The 18,293-nt window shown below is 52.4% G+C and overlaps 1 protein-coding gene across 1 annotated transcript; it reads left to right on the forward strand.

Moving 5' to 3' along the window:
• Positions 1-1,726: 1,726 nt before the first annotated feature.
• SLC38A7 (solute carrier family 38 member 7) lies at positions 1,727-13,723 on the forward strand. Its single transcript, XM_080828088.1, has 12 exons — positions 1,727-1,752; positions 2,361-2,499; positions 3,840-4,261; positions 4,927-5,125; positions 5,362-5,506; positions 6,497-6,595; positions 7,214-7,271; positions 7,492-7,606; positions 8,951-9,098; positions 9,474-9,673; positions 10,417-10,471; positions 11,757-13,723. The coding sequence occupies exons 3-12, from the start codon at positions 3,992-3,994 to the stop codon at positions 11,857-11,859; spliced, it is 1,392 nt and encodes a 463-aa protein (XP_080684214.1). The 5' UTR covers positions 1,727-1,752; positions 2,361-2,499; positions 3,840-3,991; the 3' UTR covers positions 11,860-13,723.
• Positions 13,724-18,293: the final 4,570 nt, after the last annotated feature.

An 18,293-nucleotide genomic window follows, 5' to 3' on the forward strand; every position in this document is an offset into this window, starting at 1 on the left:
AATACAAATTAAAACCTCAATGAGAATCTGTTCATACCCGCTAGGATGGGTATAAGCAAAAAGAGAAGATAATGGGGGTATCAAGGCTATGGAGAAATTGGGAACTCATACACATACATACCTAGGAGTGTAAAAGGGTGCAGCGGTTTTGGAAAGCAGTCTGGCAATTCCTCAAAAGTTTAAACAGTTACCATTTGACCCAGCAATTCTACTCCTATGTAAATACTGAAGATAAGTGAAAACATGCATCCATACAAAACCTGCATATGAGTGTTTGTCGCACTGTTATTCACAAGAGCCAGAAACTGAAAACAACACAAATGTCCAGTCAACTGGTGAAAGAATAAACAAAATGGGGAAAAGCTCAACAATGGGCTATTAACCAGCAATAAAAAAGGATGAAGTACTAATACATGCTCCAGCATGGAGGAACCTTGAAAACAGCAGGAGGCAAATGTTCTAGGTAATGAAAAGGTCACATATATCAGTCTGAGGTGCATGTTCTTGTGACACAAAGTCACATATGACTGTTTTTATGAAATGTCAAGAATGGGCAACTCCACAGAAGCAGAGAGTAGATTAGTAGTTTCCAGGGGCTTAGAGAAAGGAGGAGTGGAGAGTGACTACCCATAATTACAGAGTTTTAGGAAGAGTGATATCAGTGTTCTGAAATTAGGTAGGTTGCAAAATTCTGAATATACTAAAAACCACTGTACTAGACACTTTAAAAGGTTGAATTTGGGGGCTCCTGGGTGGCTGAGTCCATTTAGCATCCAACTCTTTTGATTTTGACTCAAGTCATGATCCCAGGGTCTTAGGATCAAGCCCCACATGGAGCTCCCTCCACACCTCTCCCGCTGCTCACTCTGGATGTGTGTGTGTCTCTCTAAAACAAATAAATCTTTTTTTTTTAATTTTTGTTTAAGATTTTACTTACTTATTATTTATGTATTATTAGAGAGAGCAAATAGAAGGGAGGGCAGAGGGAGAAGCAGTCTCCCCATGGAGCAGGGAGCCTGATGCAGAACTCCATCCCAGGACCCTGGGATCAGCAGAAGGCTGACAAGCCACTGAGCCACCAGGCACACCAATAAATCTTTTTTTAAAAAATAAAAAGGGTGAAATTTATGGTAAAATGCCTAAAGTCCAATAGTTACTTATGATTCAAAAATTTGCAAATAGCTCAGATATCCTGCAAGTGATTAGTTACACAAACTGGTATATACACACCATAGAATGTTCCTCAGTAATAAAACACACAGGTTGATACACAACAACTTGGATGGATCTCTGGGGGATTATGCTGAATACGGAAAGCCAATCCTGAGTACAAACTGTTTCATTCCATTTATATAACTTTTTTTTTTTTTTTAGATTTTTTTTTTTATTTATTTGGGAGAGAGAGAGAGAAAGCTCAAGAAGGGAGGGGCAGAAGAAGAGGGAGAAGCAGACTCCCCACTGAGCAAGGAACCTGACGCGGAGCCCCTGGAATCATGACCTGAGCCAAAAGCAGACGCTTAAACAGCTGAGCCACCCAGGATTAAAACTAACAGGATCAGCATGGTGAGCTGGGCCCGGAGAGGACCTCAGGTCATTACTGTGGGGTTGAGGATTCACGGAGCTGGCGCTATCCGAGACTAAAGCCGGAGGAAAACTACAACTCCCAGCGCCTCCCTCGCCGCTGGCTCTCGGGCGGTCATGTGACCATGGCTCACGTGTCCCTGCTGCCGGCTCGGGCGTGAAGCACTGTAGGTAGGTGGCTGGAGGCAGAGGGGTGTGGAGGGTGGAAGCGTTAAGTCCCGGGCCTGGGGTCCCCGCTGCGGCAGCGTCCTGCCTACTCCCTGCAGGGCTCTGAAGCCCGAAGTCCTGGGTCCCCCGCCCGCCCTCGGTTGGGCCGGGTTTGCCACGCGGTAACCCGGACGGTCTCCACCTGGTGCTAGGCCAGGATCCAGTACGGGAGCGCCTCCCTGTTCTCCCTCACAGCAGCCCCTTCGCCTTGCTTGGTGCCTGAGGCGAGCCCCGGGCGCGCCCCGGGTGCGCCCTGGCCCACTTCCCAGTGCAGCCCACCCTGCGTGTTTCTGGGATCCAGCCACAGGCTGGACTGGGCGCCCGCTCCCGTTGGAATGCGAGGGGGCCCAAGGCAGTGGTTACAACTCTGGCTTGAGTCTGTGGACATCAGGCTTGTAGTTCTGACTCTGCCAACTACCGGCTGTGACATTACTCTAGCCTTTTTCCTTCTCTGGGCCTGATCCCCTCACTGATCTGGTGCTCCGAACTGTGAGTTAGCGTCACAGCTGCTCAGTTCCCTTCCCTCTGCTGACCAGCACAGAAACAGCTCAAACTCTTCTCTCTGCTGACAGCAGATTTTAGGTGAAGTTTTGAGAAAGAAGAAATTGGGGCCAGAGGGAAGTGAGGAAAATCAGATCCCAGATCTTTGGAGAGAAAGAGCTGTAAGGAGCAACACACCCTCCACCATAGACCATCAGGTGGAAATAGCAGGTAAGCTGGGGGTTGTGGAGCTGAGGACTTTTTGGGGAAGGAGAGCTGAGAAATCTTGGACCAGTGCAGAGACCTCTGTGTCTGAGATGCAAGCAGAGTGGATGAGGAGGTCTCACGGCTCTGGGGAGTGCTGACTTCACACGGCTCTCTCTCGAGTTGTGCTGGAAAGCTGGGAGCCCCAAACTCTACCTCCACTACCCACAGCTTTGATTTTTTGCTGAGTTACTGGTTGGGTAACAGGTCGCAATAAGAGGAAGCCCTGTGGCATCTGACTGATCTTTCTGGACTTGGAGCTGGCAGAGAGAGATTTCCTCTGGAGCTGGGTTCCTTGGTTGCATGCTTGGTGATGGTTGTCTGAGAGCACCCACATTCTTCCTTTAATCTCTCAGGGGTGTACAATTCCCATTTTTATTCAGCTATCACCAGGAGGAGAAATGAGAAACATCTGACGATCTAGGGGCTCTCATTAGCCATTCTAACCGCCCCCCCTCCCCCGCCAGTGTACTGAGGGCATCAGAGGGATGCCTCTGATAGGCAGTGGTTAGGTCAGTCACTTGGGAGAAGAACGAGAATTAGCCTTGAATTCTGAAGGGCTTTGGAAGCTACGCAGAATTTAGACTCTGGGCCAGAGGGAGGTGTATGGGACTATAATACACAGAAATACTGACAGTTCCAGGTGAGGGCTGTTCTTGCAACCCTGTGGGGCAGAAACAGGCTGATAGATAGAGATCCAAATCCTGTTCTCCCTCTTGCTAATATGTGACCCTGGGTCAGTGATATGATCTCTCTGAACCTTATGACCACTGTAGTAAGAATTGAATGAGATAAGATATGTCTGGGGCACCTGGGTGGCTCAGTGGGTTAAAGCCTCTGCCTTCGGCTCAGATCATGATCCCGGGTCCTGGGATTGAGCCCCGCATTGGGCTCTCTGCTCAGCGGGGAGCCTGCTTCCTCCTCACTCTCTGCCTGCTTCTCTGCCTACTTGTGATCTCTGTCAAATAAATAAATAAAAATCTTTAAAAATTTTTTTTAAAAAAAGAGAGATAAGACATGTCTGTGATACTCCTACCCAGCGTGTAGCCTCTCTGTAGTGCTGATATGTTAGTATGCCTCTGTTTTATGTTTATCTCTTACTGACCCTAAGGGTCTGTAAGCCTGAAGCAATCAGGATTTGCATGGAATATATTTCTGTCTCCGCCACCCTACACTCTGGCTCCCAGCGAGGTGTTCTGCGCAGAGGCACACCTGGGTTTGAATCTCAGCCATCTGACCTTCAGAATGTCGGCTCAGCTTTCTGTGCCCCTCTCAGGGTAACAGTAGTACCTGTCTCTCCCATCTAGGTTGAGAAGAGCTGGGGCTCACAGGCCACCTGGGATAATAGTCCCAAACAGGCTGGTGCCGCCCTCCAGCTGAAGGTGTTCCCTGAGCTGCCCCAGGGATGTGATTGTGAGGCCAAATCTGCAGACCCCGTGGGAAGCAGGCTCCCGGGGCCATGGCCCAAGTCAGCATCAACAGTGACCTTGGCGAGTGGGGCTCGAGCATGGACTCTGGGGAGCGGGCCCGTCTGCTGCAGAGTCCCTGTGTGGACACGGCCCCCAAGAGTGAAGGGGAGGCCTCTCCTGAGGGTCCGGGCAGAGGCAACACTTCCACTCTTGGGGCCATCTTCATCGTCGTCAACGCCTGCCTAGGTGCAGGGCTGCTCAACTTCCCGGCCGCCTTCAGCACAGCAGGCGGGGTGGCGGCTGGTGTCGCGCTGCAGATGGTGAGTGCGCTCGCTGCTCCAGTGGAAATGCAATTCAGGGGCTGGGGCAAGGCTCTTGACTTCATTCAGAAGGGGGGTTTTGCATCTGAGTAGTGGCAGGTGACACCTGCCACCTCTGTCCCCACATACCCTTGGCATACAGTACTAATCCGTTCCAGCATTCTTTCCTCTGAGCCCAGAGGAGGCTTCAGAGCGCTTCCCAGCAGTCAGGGAAGTTTGGACATCAGCCGCGTATTGAATAATTGTGTAGTTTATGTCTTAAAAGTGGGCCCTTGTCTTTTAGAACTACATGCTGAAATATTTACTGGTGAAATAATTTAGTAGCCCTGTATTACCTTCCAAATAATCCAGAGTGGGAGGGGGCATAGCAGAAACAAGATGGGCCGTGAACTGGTTATTTTTGAAGCCGAGTGGTGGGTGAATGGGGGTTCATGATACCATCCTGTCTACTCTTATGTATGTTTGAAATTTTCCACAAAACTTTATTTCTGTTCTGAGAGAAAACCTCAATTCAGCAGCCTGCAGCCATCTGGTAAAGTTGCCGGCAAGATTAGACTCATTTAGCGAGCCGGCTTCGGGCATTGGCCTAGTCAACACTGTGCAAGCCTGGGCTGCTGTTTGCTGCCAGGCCTTCCGCACAGCCTCTGGCTCTGTCCTGCCTGCAGGGCATGCTGGTCTTCATCATCAGTGGCCTCGTCATCCTGGCCTACTGCTCCCAGGCAAGCAACGAGAGGACCTACCAGGAGGTGGTGTGGGCCGTGTGTGGCAAGCTGACGGGAGTGCTTTGCGAGGTGACCATTGCCATCTACACCTTTGGCACCTGCATCGCCTTCCTCATCATCATTGGGGACCAACAAGACAAGAGTGAGGCTCCCCCTTGGGACCTACTTCATCCCTCCCCCTCAGCGCTGGTGCTCCCGGGGGGAGGGGACAGGCACTAACACCTGCCCAGGGCCTGACCTGGGTCCGGCATTCTTCTGCGAATCCTCCCTCCTGGCTGCTGAGCCCATTACACTGATGGAGGTCCTGAGGCTCACCGGAGGGGAGGGCCACAGCCTGCAGGAGCCCGGAGTGATATTCCCTCCTTCTTTCCTGTGCAGTTATAGCTGTGATGGCAAAGGAGCCTGAGGGGGCCAGTGGCAGCCCCTGGTACACAGACCGAAAATTCACCATCAGCCTCACGGCCTTTCTCTTCATCCTGCCCCTTTCCATCCCCAGAGAGATCGGCTTCCAGAAATATGCCAGGTTCGGAGGCCCCACCCCAGCCCAGGCCAGACGGAAGCTCCTGTCACAGGCAGTTAGAGACCCAGGCGCTGCTGGAGAAGCCCTCTCCTTCTGGGGCAGCAAGAGTGGGCAAGGCAGGGTGGAGCAGGGCTTGCAAGGCTTCTGGCCTAAGGTTTCCTTTTGTGTCAGCCACAAGGAAGACAGTGGCCCTTTGCATCAGTGAGAGACTCTGTTCCGAATGTCCTTGTCAAAGAAGGGACAGGTGATAATCAGGAGTGTGAAGGCAGCTTCCTGGCAGGACTGTGGTTTTCCCAGGGAGAGTGGATTTTTGATCATTTGATATTGTCAAGCCTGGCCCGGTGTTCCATGCAGCTTGGTATGAAGGGAGAGGACTGGCTTCCTGGCTCAAGGTCTGAAAAGCTGTGTGATTCTGAGCTGTTTCCTGCAATCCGTATTTGACAGGGTCACGCTCAGCCATCTCCAGGGTCCCCTTTCATGTTGACATCCCAGCCCTTTTCCCCCCAGTACCTCCTAGTTCTCAAGGGCCCTACTCACAGCTGTCACCAAGCGGGGGCTGCACTGATAGAAGTAACAGATGGGCTTTGAGGCCCAGACCTCTGAGCCATGGAGCTGAACCAGTGCATTTCCTCATGGTTAGAAATATCAGTCTGGCTCCCTCTTGGTGACCAGCTCCCTCCGAGCTGTGACCAGTTTCTCTAAAACTTATTTCTTTTTTTTTTTTTTTAAGTTTGTTTATTTCTAAATCCAACATGCGGCTCAGACTCACGACCCCAGGATCAAGAGTCTTAAGCTCTTCTGACTGAGCCAGCCAGGCACCCCTCTAAAACTTATTTCTTGTGCATTATTTTAATCTTTGTTTGGAATCGTCCCCCAGTTCACTCAGTAGACACTGTGGTCACTAGAGCCGAGGGTGGATACTCCCTCGGGTGAAATCAGAGAGCGGGAAGCTGAGGTTGGGGAAGAGGAAACTCAGTCCATTCTTTCTGGCAGCTTCTTGAGCGTCGTGGGCACCTGGTACGTCACTGCCATCATTATCATCAAATATATCTGGCCAGATAAAGAGATGACCCCAGGGGACATCCTGACCAGGTGGGTAAGAACCCCTGGGGGAAGCCACCACTTGGGCCCCAGGAGGTGCTGGGCCACATAGGTGCTCTTCTCAAGGCTCATTGGCTCACCAGAGCTTGACTTATCAGTCATTGTAGGAAGGAGGCGGAGGTCCTTATCTCTTTTTATTGGAGGGAAGTGGGAGGACCAGGGACGGGGAGACTTTGCCACCAATATCCAACAGATGAGCCATCATGAGACAAGACCTCTGGTTACAGAGACTACCACAGTGGACTTGCACGTTTTTGCAACTTGTACTCGTCTAATTTCTTTATCTTCTGTATGTGGAGAAATTGGTTTTGTCATTTAAGACAAAAAAAAGTTTCCTGTTTTTGAAAAAGGAAGAAAAGAAAGCAAAAGCCCCAGTACAGGAGCCAGAAATTCAAGATTTGGGTCTCTGCAGGGTCTTCCACAGCCCCAGTTTGCTGACCTGTGAAATGGAGACGTGCCCTCTCCCCGTTTCCAGACTTAGGGGGGTTGAATGTGTAGAATAGTGGTGGGGAGGGTCATGGTGGCCTGAGTGAAGCAGAAGGACGTGGGGGTGATCGGTGGCTCTGCATGGGGTGCACATGCAGCAGATTCTTTTGTCTTTGTCCACAGGCCGGCTTCCTGGGTGGCCGTGTTCAATGCTATGCCCACCATCTGCTTCGGATTTCAGGTGCCGGTTGCAAGGATCCTTTCACCCTCTCAGCTCGCTCCCCACCCCGGGCTGGAACCCACATTACAGGGAAGATGGGAACATCCTGGGAAGAAAGACAAAAGTCAGGGCCCTGGGGGGTTGTCCTTTGTCCCCGTGGCTTTTGTCCCCCAACGTACCTCCCTCTGGAAACCAGGGAAGGGATCACTTTGCCGCATAACTGTGACCTTCATCCTGACAGTGCCATGTGAGCAGCGTGCCCGTCTTCAACAGCATGCGGCAGCCCAAAGTGAAGACTTGGGGTGGGGTGGTGACAGCCGCCATGGTCATCGCCCTCGCTGTCTACATGGGCACAGGTGAGTGCTCCCCTCCAATGGCTGGACTTGGAGTGCTCCCAATTTCCCTCTTTGTCTCTATGTCCTCTGGCCCAGCTCTCCTGGGGGACCGCCCTGCACTTCCAGCATATCAAACACTTCTGTAGGTGTTGGCTTGAACTCAGGCTGCCTTAGGCCTCCTCCCACCCGAATGAGAGAGATGTATTCACGCATTCAATCAGCAGGTCTCAATAAGTCCCTAGTAAGTGCCAGGAACTGTTCCCAGCATGGGGGATGCTGTGAAGATTGACAACCATGGTCCTGCTCTCATGGAATTGATGGTCTAGCCAGAGAGAGCCTTACGCAGTAAATCAGGAATCAGTAAGGCATTCTGGATAGTGGTGAGTGCCACCGTGACAGTCAAACAGGGAAGTTGTGAGTGGGACTGGGAGAGGTGGGGGTGGCCACCATGGATCACAGAAAGGGGATGGCTCACAGAAGCCTCCTCCCTGAGCGGGTGGCAACTGGGAAGGCCCCAGTGATGAGGAGTCAGCATCTGAAGGGCTGGGAGAAGAGCATTCCAGACAGAGAAGCCAAAAATGCCAAGCCCCTGAAGCAGGGACAGAAAGGTCTGGAGTGGACAGAGTTGGGGCAGGCAGGGAGGCCAGACAGGGCCTGTTGGGCCTATTGGGCCTGAGGACTGTTGGGAGCCAGAGAGGAAGCATTTCAAGCAGGGACACATCTTGGCAAAAAATGGCTATGGGTGCCACGCAGGGAATGGTTTGGATGACAGTGCAGGACCAGAAGACAGGGAAGCCGAGGCCCTGTGATTCCTTCCACAGGTGTTATGGGGCCCGCACTGTTCTACCTCTGAAGACAAAGCCAGGAACAGGAAAGGCAAATAGGCAGAGCCCCTGCCCTCCTGGGGCTCGTGTTCTGGCTGGGGAGACACATGATGAACAAGTGTTAAAAAAAAGAAAATGCAGAGAGAAAGTAGCAGTCTGAGGAAAATAGAGCAGGGTGACGTGAGTGCCCAGGGCCGGGGGTCATTGTGGACGGGCTGGGTGGGCGTGCTCTCTGAGGAACGGACATCTGAGCGGCGACCTGAAGGGGAGGGGAGGGGGGTGTGAAGGGCTGGGCAGACAGAATGTTCGTGCAGAGGCTCTGACGCGGGAATGTGCTGGGCGAGCTCAAGATGACAAAGGTGGCAGTGGGGATGGCATGGGAGAAGTCAGGGAGGAGGCCTCGGGTCCCAGCCCGACACTGTCTTAGCCTCCAGAGCTGCTCCAGCACCCTCCCCATCTGACGCTGCACCCAGGAGTAAAAGGTCCATCCCCTTACCCTCCCAGGATCACCTCTGCCCAGCCCTCTTGTCCCTGTCCTCAGGCATCTGTGGCTTCCTGACCTTTGGAGCTGCCGTGGACCCTGACGTGCTGCTGTCCTACCCTTCGGAAGACATGGCTGTGGCCGTTGCCCGCGCCTTCATCATCCTGAGCGTGCTCACCTCCTACCCCATCCTGCACTTCTGTGGGCGGTGAGCACCCTCCCCACCCCATGGGGGTGCTCCCTCCCAGTCCCCCTCTCCCTTTTTGAAAGCCCTTTGAACATGGTCCTTTGATCTTCTCTGAGTCCTCTAAGAACCTGTAGTCCAGGTCCTTTGTTGAACACCTAGCCTTGTAAGTACCCGAGGAGAATAATAGCATGAGTTCCCAGGGGGCGAAGACATCCTGGGCTGGGCCAGGCACTGAGCGTATCACATGCACCATCCCGTCCCCATGGAGTACCACTAGGCCCACTTCACACAACAGGAAACAGGCACAGAGCTTAGGGCCATACCCCCAGTCTACCGGCTTGGAGGTCTAGCTCCAGGAACTGGAGGGGGGCCTCTGAGCCACGTCCTTGCGGACAGGGCGGTGGTCGAAGGCCTGTGGCTGCGCTATCAGGGGATGCCCGTGGAGGAGGACGTGGGGCGTGAGCGGCGGCGGCGCGTGCTGCAGACCCTCGTCTGGTTCCTGCTCACCCTGCTGCTGGCGCTCTTCATCCCTGACATTGGCAAGGTCATCTCGGTCATCGGAGGCCTGGCCGCCTGCTTCATCTTTGTCTTCCCAGGTGGGGACCCCCTCCCCCCACCCAACCCCGGGTCTCCTGGCCTCAGCTCCTCCCTTGCTCTCCTGCTAGTGCTTATTAACCACCGGCCTCAGGCTCCGTGGCTGAGCCCCGCCCCTCCTGAAAAGAAGGTCCAGATGCTTTCTCCACTTTGCTGATGAGGCGATGAGGGGAAGTCAACAGACACAAGGCTTGAGTAGCAGCTTATTTGACCCAACCTGCACTCTTAACCTTTAATTCACACATCAGTCGCTGCGTGACGATGAGGGGTCAGGCTGGTTTGGCCCGGGATAGCCCAGAGGCTGATGGGGTCTGGTGGCCGCACACTGATGCAGAGGTCAGGAGACGTCAGACAAATGATGTCTGCCACCAGGTTCCCGGGAAATGGTCCCTTGGGCCCAGCCACGAGTTCTGCCTGTACCCACTTTACTCCTCCCTGGGAGACCAACTGGAAAGGCCTTGCCACGTTGCTTGGAGCAGGGGCGGCCACACCTGCTCAAAAGGGCACGGGGAAGGGCCCCGGGTGTGGTGGGGGCTGCTGCCCCTGAGCTCTGTGGCTTGCATGCAGCCCACAGGGTGCCTGTCAGGTGCCTCAGCTGTGCGGGGAGTGGAGGCGGAGATGGGGTGTCAGGGAGGAACACACACAGGCCCTTCTCGACTCACCGTCACCACCTCTTGGTAAGGGGGAGGGTGGGCCCAAGTGAAGGAACCCACCCGAGCTCTGGGGGCCGCCTCTTCTCTTCCAGGACTGTGCCTCATTCAAGCCAAACTGTCCGAGATGGAAGAAGTCAAGCCGGCCAGGTAAAGCAGAGCACCCCTGTGGTCCTGTCAGGGAGGTGTTGGATGAGGGATGGTCCAGCGGGGCTAGGGGGCCCGGAAACAGGGATCAAGAGACTTGCGAACTTGAAAGCCGTAAGAGTTTTCTAAATCCCTTTTTAAATGGGTGGCACATGCTGGTTGTAACAGCTTCAGTGCTACTGGAGGACTTCAGAGAAGAGCGTGGAAGTCCCTCTTCCCCCTGCAGCGCCCTCCCCGCCGCATCCCTCCTCCTGAGAGAGCTCTGTGTGCATGAAGCATGCGTGTGTATGCACAAGCATGTGACGCTCTGTGTCTAGTTGGGGTTTTCCAAAAATGGCTTCATGCCAGACTCTCCTACCGTTTGCGGTTCACTTAACCATGTGTCTTAGAGATCACTGTCAGCACAGGAAGATCCGTCCACTTCTTCCCTCTTTTGAGGACTGCAGAGTGTTGTGTTTTGTGAATGCATGAATACTCTTATACATGGGCGACTTGGCACACCTGTTTTGAAGATCTTAGTAGGATCAATTCTTAGAAGGAAATTGCTGGATCATGGGATGTGCTCCTTTTGACTTTGGCACATGGGTTCAAATCTCCCTCTAGAAAGGCAGTACCAGTCAGAGTCCTAGCAGCAGCGAGTGAGAGTGCCTCTTCTGCACAGCCCTGCCAGTATTATAGGGAACAGTCTTTTAAATTTCTGTTAGTCTGATAGATGAAAAACATGACATTGTTTTAATATCCACGTTTTCTTGAATAGCACAGAGGTTGAAAACTGGTTACAAGCTTTTTAAAAAAAAATTAATGTGCAAGTAATATTCCTTATAAAAAACTTTAAAAATATAAGTCTAAGGAAGAAAATTAAAATCACTCTGAATCTCAGTACCTTGTCATACCCACTTAATGCCCTGTTGCTTTCTTTGATACATTGATTTGCAGATGTCTGCTTTTTTTTTCTGTAAATGGAATGGGTCACATTCCACATGAACTGCTTTTCCCCGAACATATTTCCATCAGAACACATGCATTCTGCATTCTAATCCTGGTTCTGCCCTTGGCTTGCTGTGACCAGTCCATGAATCCTATCAGGTCTAGGTCTACTGACCCATGGTCTAGGGATCATATAATCTGGTCCCACATACCTTTGTATGAAAAGTCACTTAGAAGTAGGAAGTGCTTACCCACAGGAGAAGGTGGTATAAGTTATTACAATAATTAACTGATAGATACAAAGTCTGCAAAGTCAAGGATGGGTTGACTGACTAGGCCCCTCTCTTCCTCTGCCCTACAGCTGGTGGGTGCTGGTCAGTTATGGTGTCCTCTTGGTCACCCTGGGAGCCTTCATCTTCGGCCAGACCACAGCCAACGCCATCTTTGTGGATCTCTTGGCATAACCACTGCCTCCAGGCAACACATGGCCTTTGCCGCTGGACCCAGGAACCCATCTCTTCAACCTGTGGGGCCACCCTGACTCCAACATCATTCCCCTTTACTGGTGGGATGACATCGGGACATCCTTTTCCGGGGACAGTTCTGGAGTGAGATCAGCCCTCACACCTCTGGACAGCTCAAACCCGGTTCCCCTCCTGCTTTCCAGTCCCAGCAGTGCGAGGATGGGTAGGGGAAGGTCTTGGGTCACAGAAGAACCTTCCTTGTCCTCCAACTCTCAATTCTCCATGCCTGAAAAACACAGGGGAAGAGTGTCAGAACATCTCAGAAAAAAAGAACCCAGTCTGACTTAACTTTGGAGAAAGAGTGTGGGCAGAGGGCCACTGCCGTCCTCCACAGAGCAGCCTGTCCTGAGCAGGAGCTGCGCTCGTCACCCTGGGACTCCGTGCCTGCCCGTTTATCAGCCGCTTGGCCCACAGTGGCTTCTCTGGGATCAGGCAACTTCCAAAGGTAGCACAAAAGTCATACAGATGCACAGAGGTAGATAGAGTCATGCCTTGTCCACCCCATCCTGGGGCCTCTTTCCCCAAACCTGAGGGTCCAGGCATCCCTGTCTTCCTCCATTCGCAGACATCATCAAGTCTAATGTTTACAAACGGTGCCAGCCCGGTTCCGAACCAGAGGCCCGGGGCCGTGCCATGCCGCCACGGTGCTGTGAGGACTCCTTGGTTAGTTTTTCCCTTGGCAGGACGTCTGCTTTTCTCTCTCCGATTCCAGGTGGGCCCCTCATTTCAGAGGCACAGGTTGGGTGATAGAAAGGCTGGAACCTTCCAAACCCATGCAGGCTGGGCTAGTCAGGGTCCGGGGGAGCCTCTCTGATAGCTTCTCTTTCAGTGACTGCTTCTCTTCTGCCTGCTCTCTAGTCACCTCTCCCCTGTCAGCCCTAGCAGGGTAGCCCTCAGAGAAGAGCAGCTGAGTTGTCACTGACGGGGCAACATTTGAGTATAGTCTTGCAGTATGGAAGTTTCCCTTCCAGTCCAGATCTGGTCTGCTCCCTCCCTTCATTGTTTCTTCACCCCGTACCCCAATTTTCTAACTCAGTCTCTCCTCACATAAGCCTGGGGGTAGTAGACCTCCCTTCTCTTGCCCGCTTCTACAGCTCCAGGGGTCCACTGGGCCAGCCTCAGCTGCCTGTCGATCACACTGAGGTCACACATGGATTGTGCCCCAGATGGGGTGAGGAGGGACACTGTTCTCCTGGTCTGCATTCCCATTTTTCCTTCTCCGGCTGTTCACTTCGACCAAACCCAGGCATTGAATCGGGCTTCCTCCACCTGGAACTCACAGCATTTCCTCAGCCCCTCCTGCCCAGAACCTCCATAGCACAGGTGAGCGGGACCCCCACCCAGCAGCCCACCACTCAGGGCAGTGAGCTCATAGAAGCAGAGGCAGGTTGGTGGCCAGGCAGGCTTCTGCTCAGTTCCCAGCCTGGATGACCGCCTTTCCTCACATCCCCGTGCCCCCCTCCACCCACCCTCAGCCCCTCAGGCAAGACCCATGCTGCTACTTTCTCTCAGCCCCTGCATAGTGCCAGGCCCTTCCAGCGCCCATCCCTCCCAAGGCTAGGAGGTCCAGTCAGCAGGGCTGCACAGCCCCCTGAGGGTGGATTTCAGCTAAGGGATGGGGGATGTAAGGGGAGTCCTCGCACAGAAATAGACCTGTCAGGAGAAGGAGCTGGGATCTGGCCATTTGGCCTAACCTCAGGAGCCCCCTGCCCTGCCCTCCCTGCCAGGGTATTTTACAGTTTCTTTTCTACTCGTGCACATTCATACCAGGGAAGATGGTTAATAAAAAGAGGCTGTGCTGCTGAGCTGTGTGGCCTCCGTCTGGTGCTGGGGACAGAGTCCAGGCCGCTGATAGGAGGGAGGTAGGCTGGGTTGGGGGAGGGTAGGCGGGGACTTTTGGCCTTAATCGACTTTGACCCGTGCCAGGGGTGAGTACTGCCATGCTCCCTTCATAGAGATGGGAACATACAAGTGGCTCGTGAGGCCTCCCCTTTCTTCCACATCCCACTGGCCCTTCCCTGCCAACCTGGGGATTTGCCCCTGGGCTCCTGTCCTGCTGCCTCTGCCTTGGTTCAAGCCCTCCTCGAATTTCCCCCACACCATATGGCTTCAGACCAGACTCTGTGCTGTGTGTCTGGCTGACCTTATGTTCTGGGATGAGCTTCAAACTCCAGAACAACCACCGTCATCCCTTTAGAGGCACGTGTTGAGCAGGCCCCAGTTACAGAGCCCAGGCACTCACTGCTCAGGGCTGGCAGGAAGCCACTCTGCAAGACAGCAGCTTCGCTCTCGGACAGATGGGTAAGACTGATGCTAAGCACGTGGTCACACAAGTACATACTTGCAATTTGTGATATGTGCCAAGAAGAAAATACAGAGAATATTCTCTTGGGGGCCTGAAACTTGTCTGGGGAGTCAGGGAAACCTTCCTGGAAGAAGCGGCATTTGAGCTGGCCCCTGAATGATGAGTAGGAATAAATTAAATGAAAACAGGTAGGAAAATCTTTCCAGGCCATGGGAACTGCATGTGCAAAAGCCCTGTGGGGAAGAATCTGGTGTTTGGTACTTGGCATTTGAAGAACCGAAAAGTAGGCATTGTCTGCCAGGTACTGCCTGGGTGTGGGAGAGCAGCAGGGATGAGACCTGCCTGTAGGGTGAAGTCTAACCAGCTCATCTTCCACCACACTGCCTTTCCCTCCTGGTGGAAGTGGGGACTCTCCAGGAAAATACTTCCGAAGTGGCCTAGTACTTTTGAAAGGCTGGAGAGGTGAGACAGCTTTGGGTCATACTTTACAAGGAACCATGAAGACCAGAGCTTGAGGTTTGGTTTCACGTTCTCTGAGTGAACAGAGAGAACGAGGGTTTTCACCTACGTTAAAGGCAAACAGCCGTGTTCATCCATTCAGTCGTGTTACTCAAGATATTCCCCATCTTGTTCACCGTACGTGTAAGCACTGATCTTAGGTCCCCATTACGCTGTAATCTCCATGGGAGCAAGGGCATAGCTCCTGTTCAAAAAACAAAATTCAGGGGTACCTGGCTGGCTCAGTTAAGTGTCCAACTCAATTTCAGCTCAGGTCATGATCTCAGGGCTGAAATGGAGCCCCATAGTGGCTCAGCATGGAGCCTGCTTAGCATTCTCTCGCTCTCCATCTGCCCCTCTCCACTACCCCTCCCTCTTAAAAAAAAATTCGACTGAGTAAATTTGAAGATCAAGTAGGCTTTATTAGGCAATTCATGGATCAGGCAGTATCCTATGAAGCAAGTACTAAGATGCTTCAAGGAGTAGTGCAAAATAGAAGGTTCTTAAGGGAGGGGGAGTGGACAACATGGTTATTAGCAAAAGAAAAGAAAGGATTGCTTCAGGCAAAGTCACCTTCCCTTAAAGAGAAAGGCAGGGGGTCTGAAGGGGATTACTTCATCTTCCTTTGGGGGATGGAGAGGGCCTAGGTAACAGATTGCCTCCTTGGTGCTGACCAGAAATTCCTGGCTCATCAGTTAAGACATTTGGGGGGGGGGGGGTAGGCTGAAACAACACTGAAGTCTCAGGTTGCTATCCGGGGGCAAAGGACTCCACCTCGAGCCTGTGGTTTTCTTTTTTACACTTTTATCCACCTGGTGTCTTAGCCTGGCACGTAGTTAGTGGTTGTCCTGTAGTTGACGCTCTCTCAGAGCCGGCTTGGCCTCTTTGACCCCTGAAGGCAAGCTCAGGAACCTACCATCCCCGTGCTGGAGCCAACCCCAGATCTTGGAACCCTCGGCTAGTCCGCCCAGCCAGTCGGTCCCAAGTGCTGGGAGGCCTGCTGACCTGCTGACCGGTAGCTCTGGGCAGAATGTGGCAGCCCTCTGGGCTTCTGTTTTCCCAGCTCTCAAATCAGAATGATAATCGCAGACCCTATTTGCCTCCCAGGGGAAAAGGGAAACGATGTAAAGATCGTACATGGAAAATGACAGAAGTGCTTTGTAGCCAGAAATCCACATCCACAGAATAACTATGAGAACTCAGTATCTCCTCAGGAAGACAAACTGGGACTCCCCTACCGCTTTGCAGGAGGCAGGGCGCTCCTCAAGCTTTAAGGTATAGACAACATTTTAATTATCCTCCTTAGGATACAAATTCTGATTCAGTAGGCCTGGGTCTGAAGTATGTGTTGATGGTGGTTGTGTTTTGTTTTTTAAGATTTATTTATTTATTTATTTGAGAGAGGGGAAGGGGTAAAGGGAGAGAGGGAGAGAGAATCCCAAGCAGACAACCCGCTGAACCCCACGTGGGATTCAGTCTCAGGATCCTGAGATCGTGACATGAGCAGAAACCACGAGCCAGAGGCTCACCCAACTGAGCTACCCAGGCGCCCCATGAAGTCTGTATTGCTAATGCTCCCCATGTTGCCTGGGCTCTGGTCCTTGGACCCCACTTTGAGGAACAGAGGACTGGTGGGCCGAGCAAGCCTTTGGCCTGGCACAGACCTGGGGGGTGGATCTTAGCCATGCTTCTTATACTGCGGAAACTTGGAATCAGTTCCCGTCTCTCAACCCTGCTTTTCTCAGCTCTAAAGTGGGAGTGATGGTGCCCACCTTGTAGACCTCAACATTGTAAATCCAAGGACAAGTGGCGTAAACACACAAGTGCCTAGAAACTGGTGGGATTATGTTGATCCTTTCCCTCTGCTGGAAGGGAGGAAAAGTAACTGCAGTGTCGTCTTTTGGTCAATAGAGGTCACTTTTGTGTGTTTCTTCTCATGAAACCGGAGACTCCTCTTCCCTGAGTCACTAGAGCTCCTTGTGATTTGGCTCCTGCCTAGGACCCCTGAGGGGTGCCCCCAAATTGGGGGCAGGACCACCTCTAGATTCTGCCCTCCAGTCTGGTGGGGGAATCAGGTCAATCAAATAATCCCAGAAACCAGTTACGTAGGTACATATGCTAGATACAGACTAGATATTCCAAATCCGGATTTGGTAATAATTCACAGCTTGATACAATGAAAAAAATTTCAGTAGGTGTAGACAAAGGCCAGAGACATTGTAGCCAGGAAGAAGGCAAACACACTGTCCCGTGAAGGAACACTTTGTGTTTTCTGGGAGGGAAGAGGCACAAGACTCTTCACTCCTCCATTAAAAATGAAATTCATGTGTTTCCAGTCCAGCATGTAAGAAGCTTGGATGTGGCCACTCCATCCTAACAAGTAAAAAGCTGAGCAAGCTGCAGCCAACAACTCCTCTTAGATGGGTAAGATGCCAGATTACAGGGCACTCTACTGCGCCCCCCCAAAACTGGAGAGAGTGACATCCAATTATGGGGCAGAAGCCCTCGTGGGCAGAAACCCATGCCAGGGCAGGGCCCCCAGAGCTGTAGCTGATGAATGGCTGGAGGTTCTGTGTGCACAAATTTAAGAGAGAAAACACAGGGGGACCCAGTCATGGGGAGGGGGCCCACTTTGGTCATTTTACCTCCTGGAGCTCTGCAGGTTCTCACAGGAAATGTCAGAGGAAAATCCCCTAGAGTTTCCAGGAGGGGAGAGTAGAAGACACCATTTTGAAACATGCCAGAGCATTCTGTTCTTGAACAAGATCTGCCCTCAGAGGAAACTTAACATTTAACCAGAGCCTAACCTGCTGGGATTTTTATCAGAGCCTAACTGACCTAAGGGAAGGGAAATACCCAACTCCAGCCGGCTCTAGCGTTCCCTGTGGAGGAGAGGGAATAGAGAGGTCCAGCCCACTCTACTGGCTCTGCCCCATCTAGAAAGCACGGGGGAGAGAAATGAGAACCCCATGTGAGGTTCACAGGCCAGGGGCACACAGAATCACCGAAGCCTGTGGCTGAGTCATAGGATTACAGAATGCTGCCCTTCCTCCGATACCTGGCCACTCTTTCATGCAAAGCCTATGTAGGGGTGCCTGGGTGGCTCAGTTGGTTAAGCATCTGCCTTCAGCTCAGGTCACGATCTCAGTGTCCTGGGATCAAGCCCCATATCGGACTCCCTGTTTGGTGGGGAGCCTGCTTCTCCTCTCCCTCTGCTGCTCCCCCTGCTTGTGCTTGCTCTCTCTCTCTCTCTCTCTCTGTCTCTCTCTCAAATAAATAAGTAATTTATTTTTAAAAAATATTTTATTTATTTATTTGACAGATAGACAGAGATCACAAGTAGGCAGAGAGGCAGGCAGAGAGAGGGGGAAGCAGGCTCCCCGCTGAGCGGAGAGCCCGATGTGGGGCTCGATCCCAGGACCCTGAGATCATGACCCGAGCCGAAGGCAGAGGCCTAACCCACTGAGCCACCCAGGCGCCCCTAAATAAATCTTTTAAAAAGAGAAAAAAGGAAAAGCCTATGTACAGCAGTTCCTTTTACCCAGTCCATTATGTCCAGTCATCAAGAAAA

This window comes from Martes martes (assembly GCF_963455335.1).
Source record: "Martes martes genome assembly, chromosome: 17".
Taxonomy (NCBI): Eukaryota; Metazoa; Chordata; class Mammalia; order Carnivora; family Mustelidae; genus Martes; species Martes martes.

Bases quoted from the DNA above. Each gene is read 5' to 3' on its own strand.
- SLC38A7 (XM_080828088.1), top strand. From the start codon at position 3,992: ATGGCCCAAGTCAGCATCAACAGTGACCTTGGCGAGTGGGGCTCGAGC. The intron at 6,596-7,213 runs GTGGGTAAGAAC...CTTTGTCCACAG, and splicing joins CCAGGGGACATCCTGACCAG to GCCGGCTTCCTGGGTGGCCG. The intron at 7,272-7,491 runs GTGCCGGTTGCA...TCATCCTGACAG, and splicing joins CCATCTGCTTCGGATTTCAG to TGCCATGTGAGCAGCGTGCC.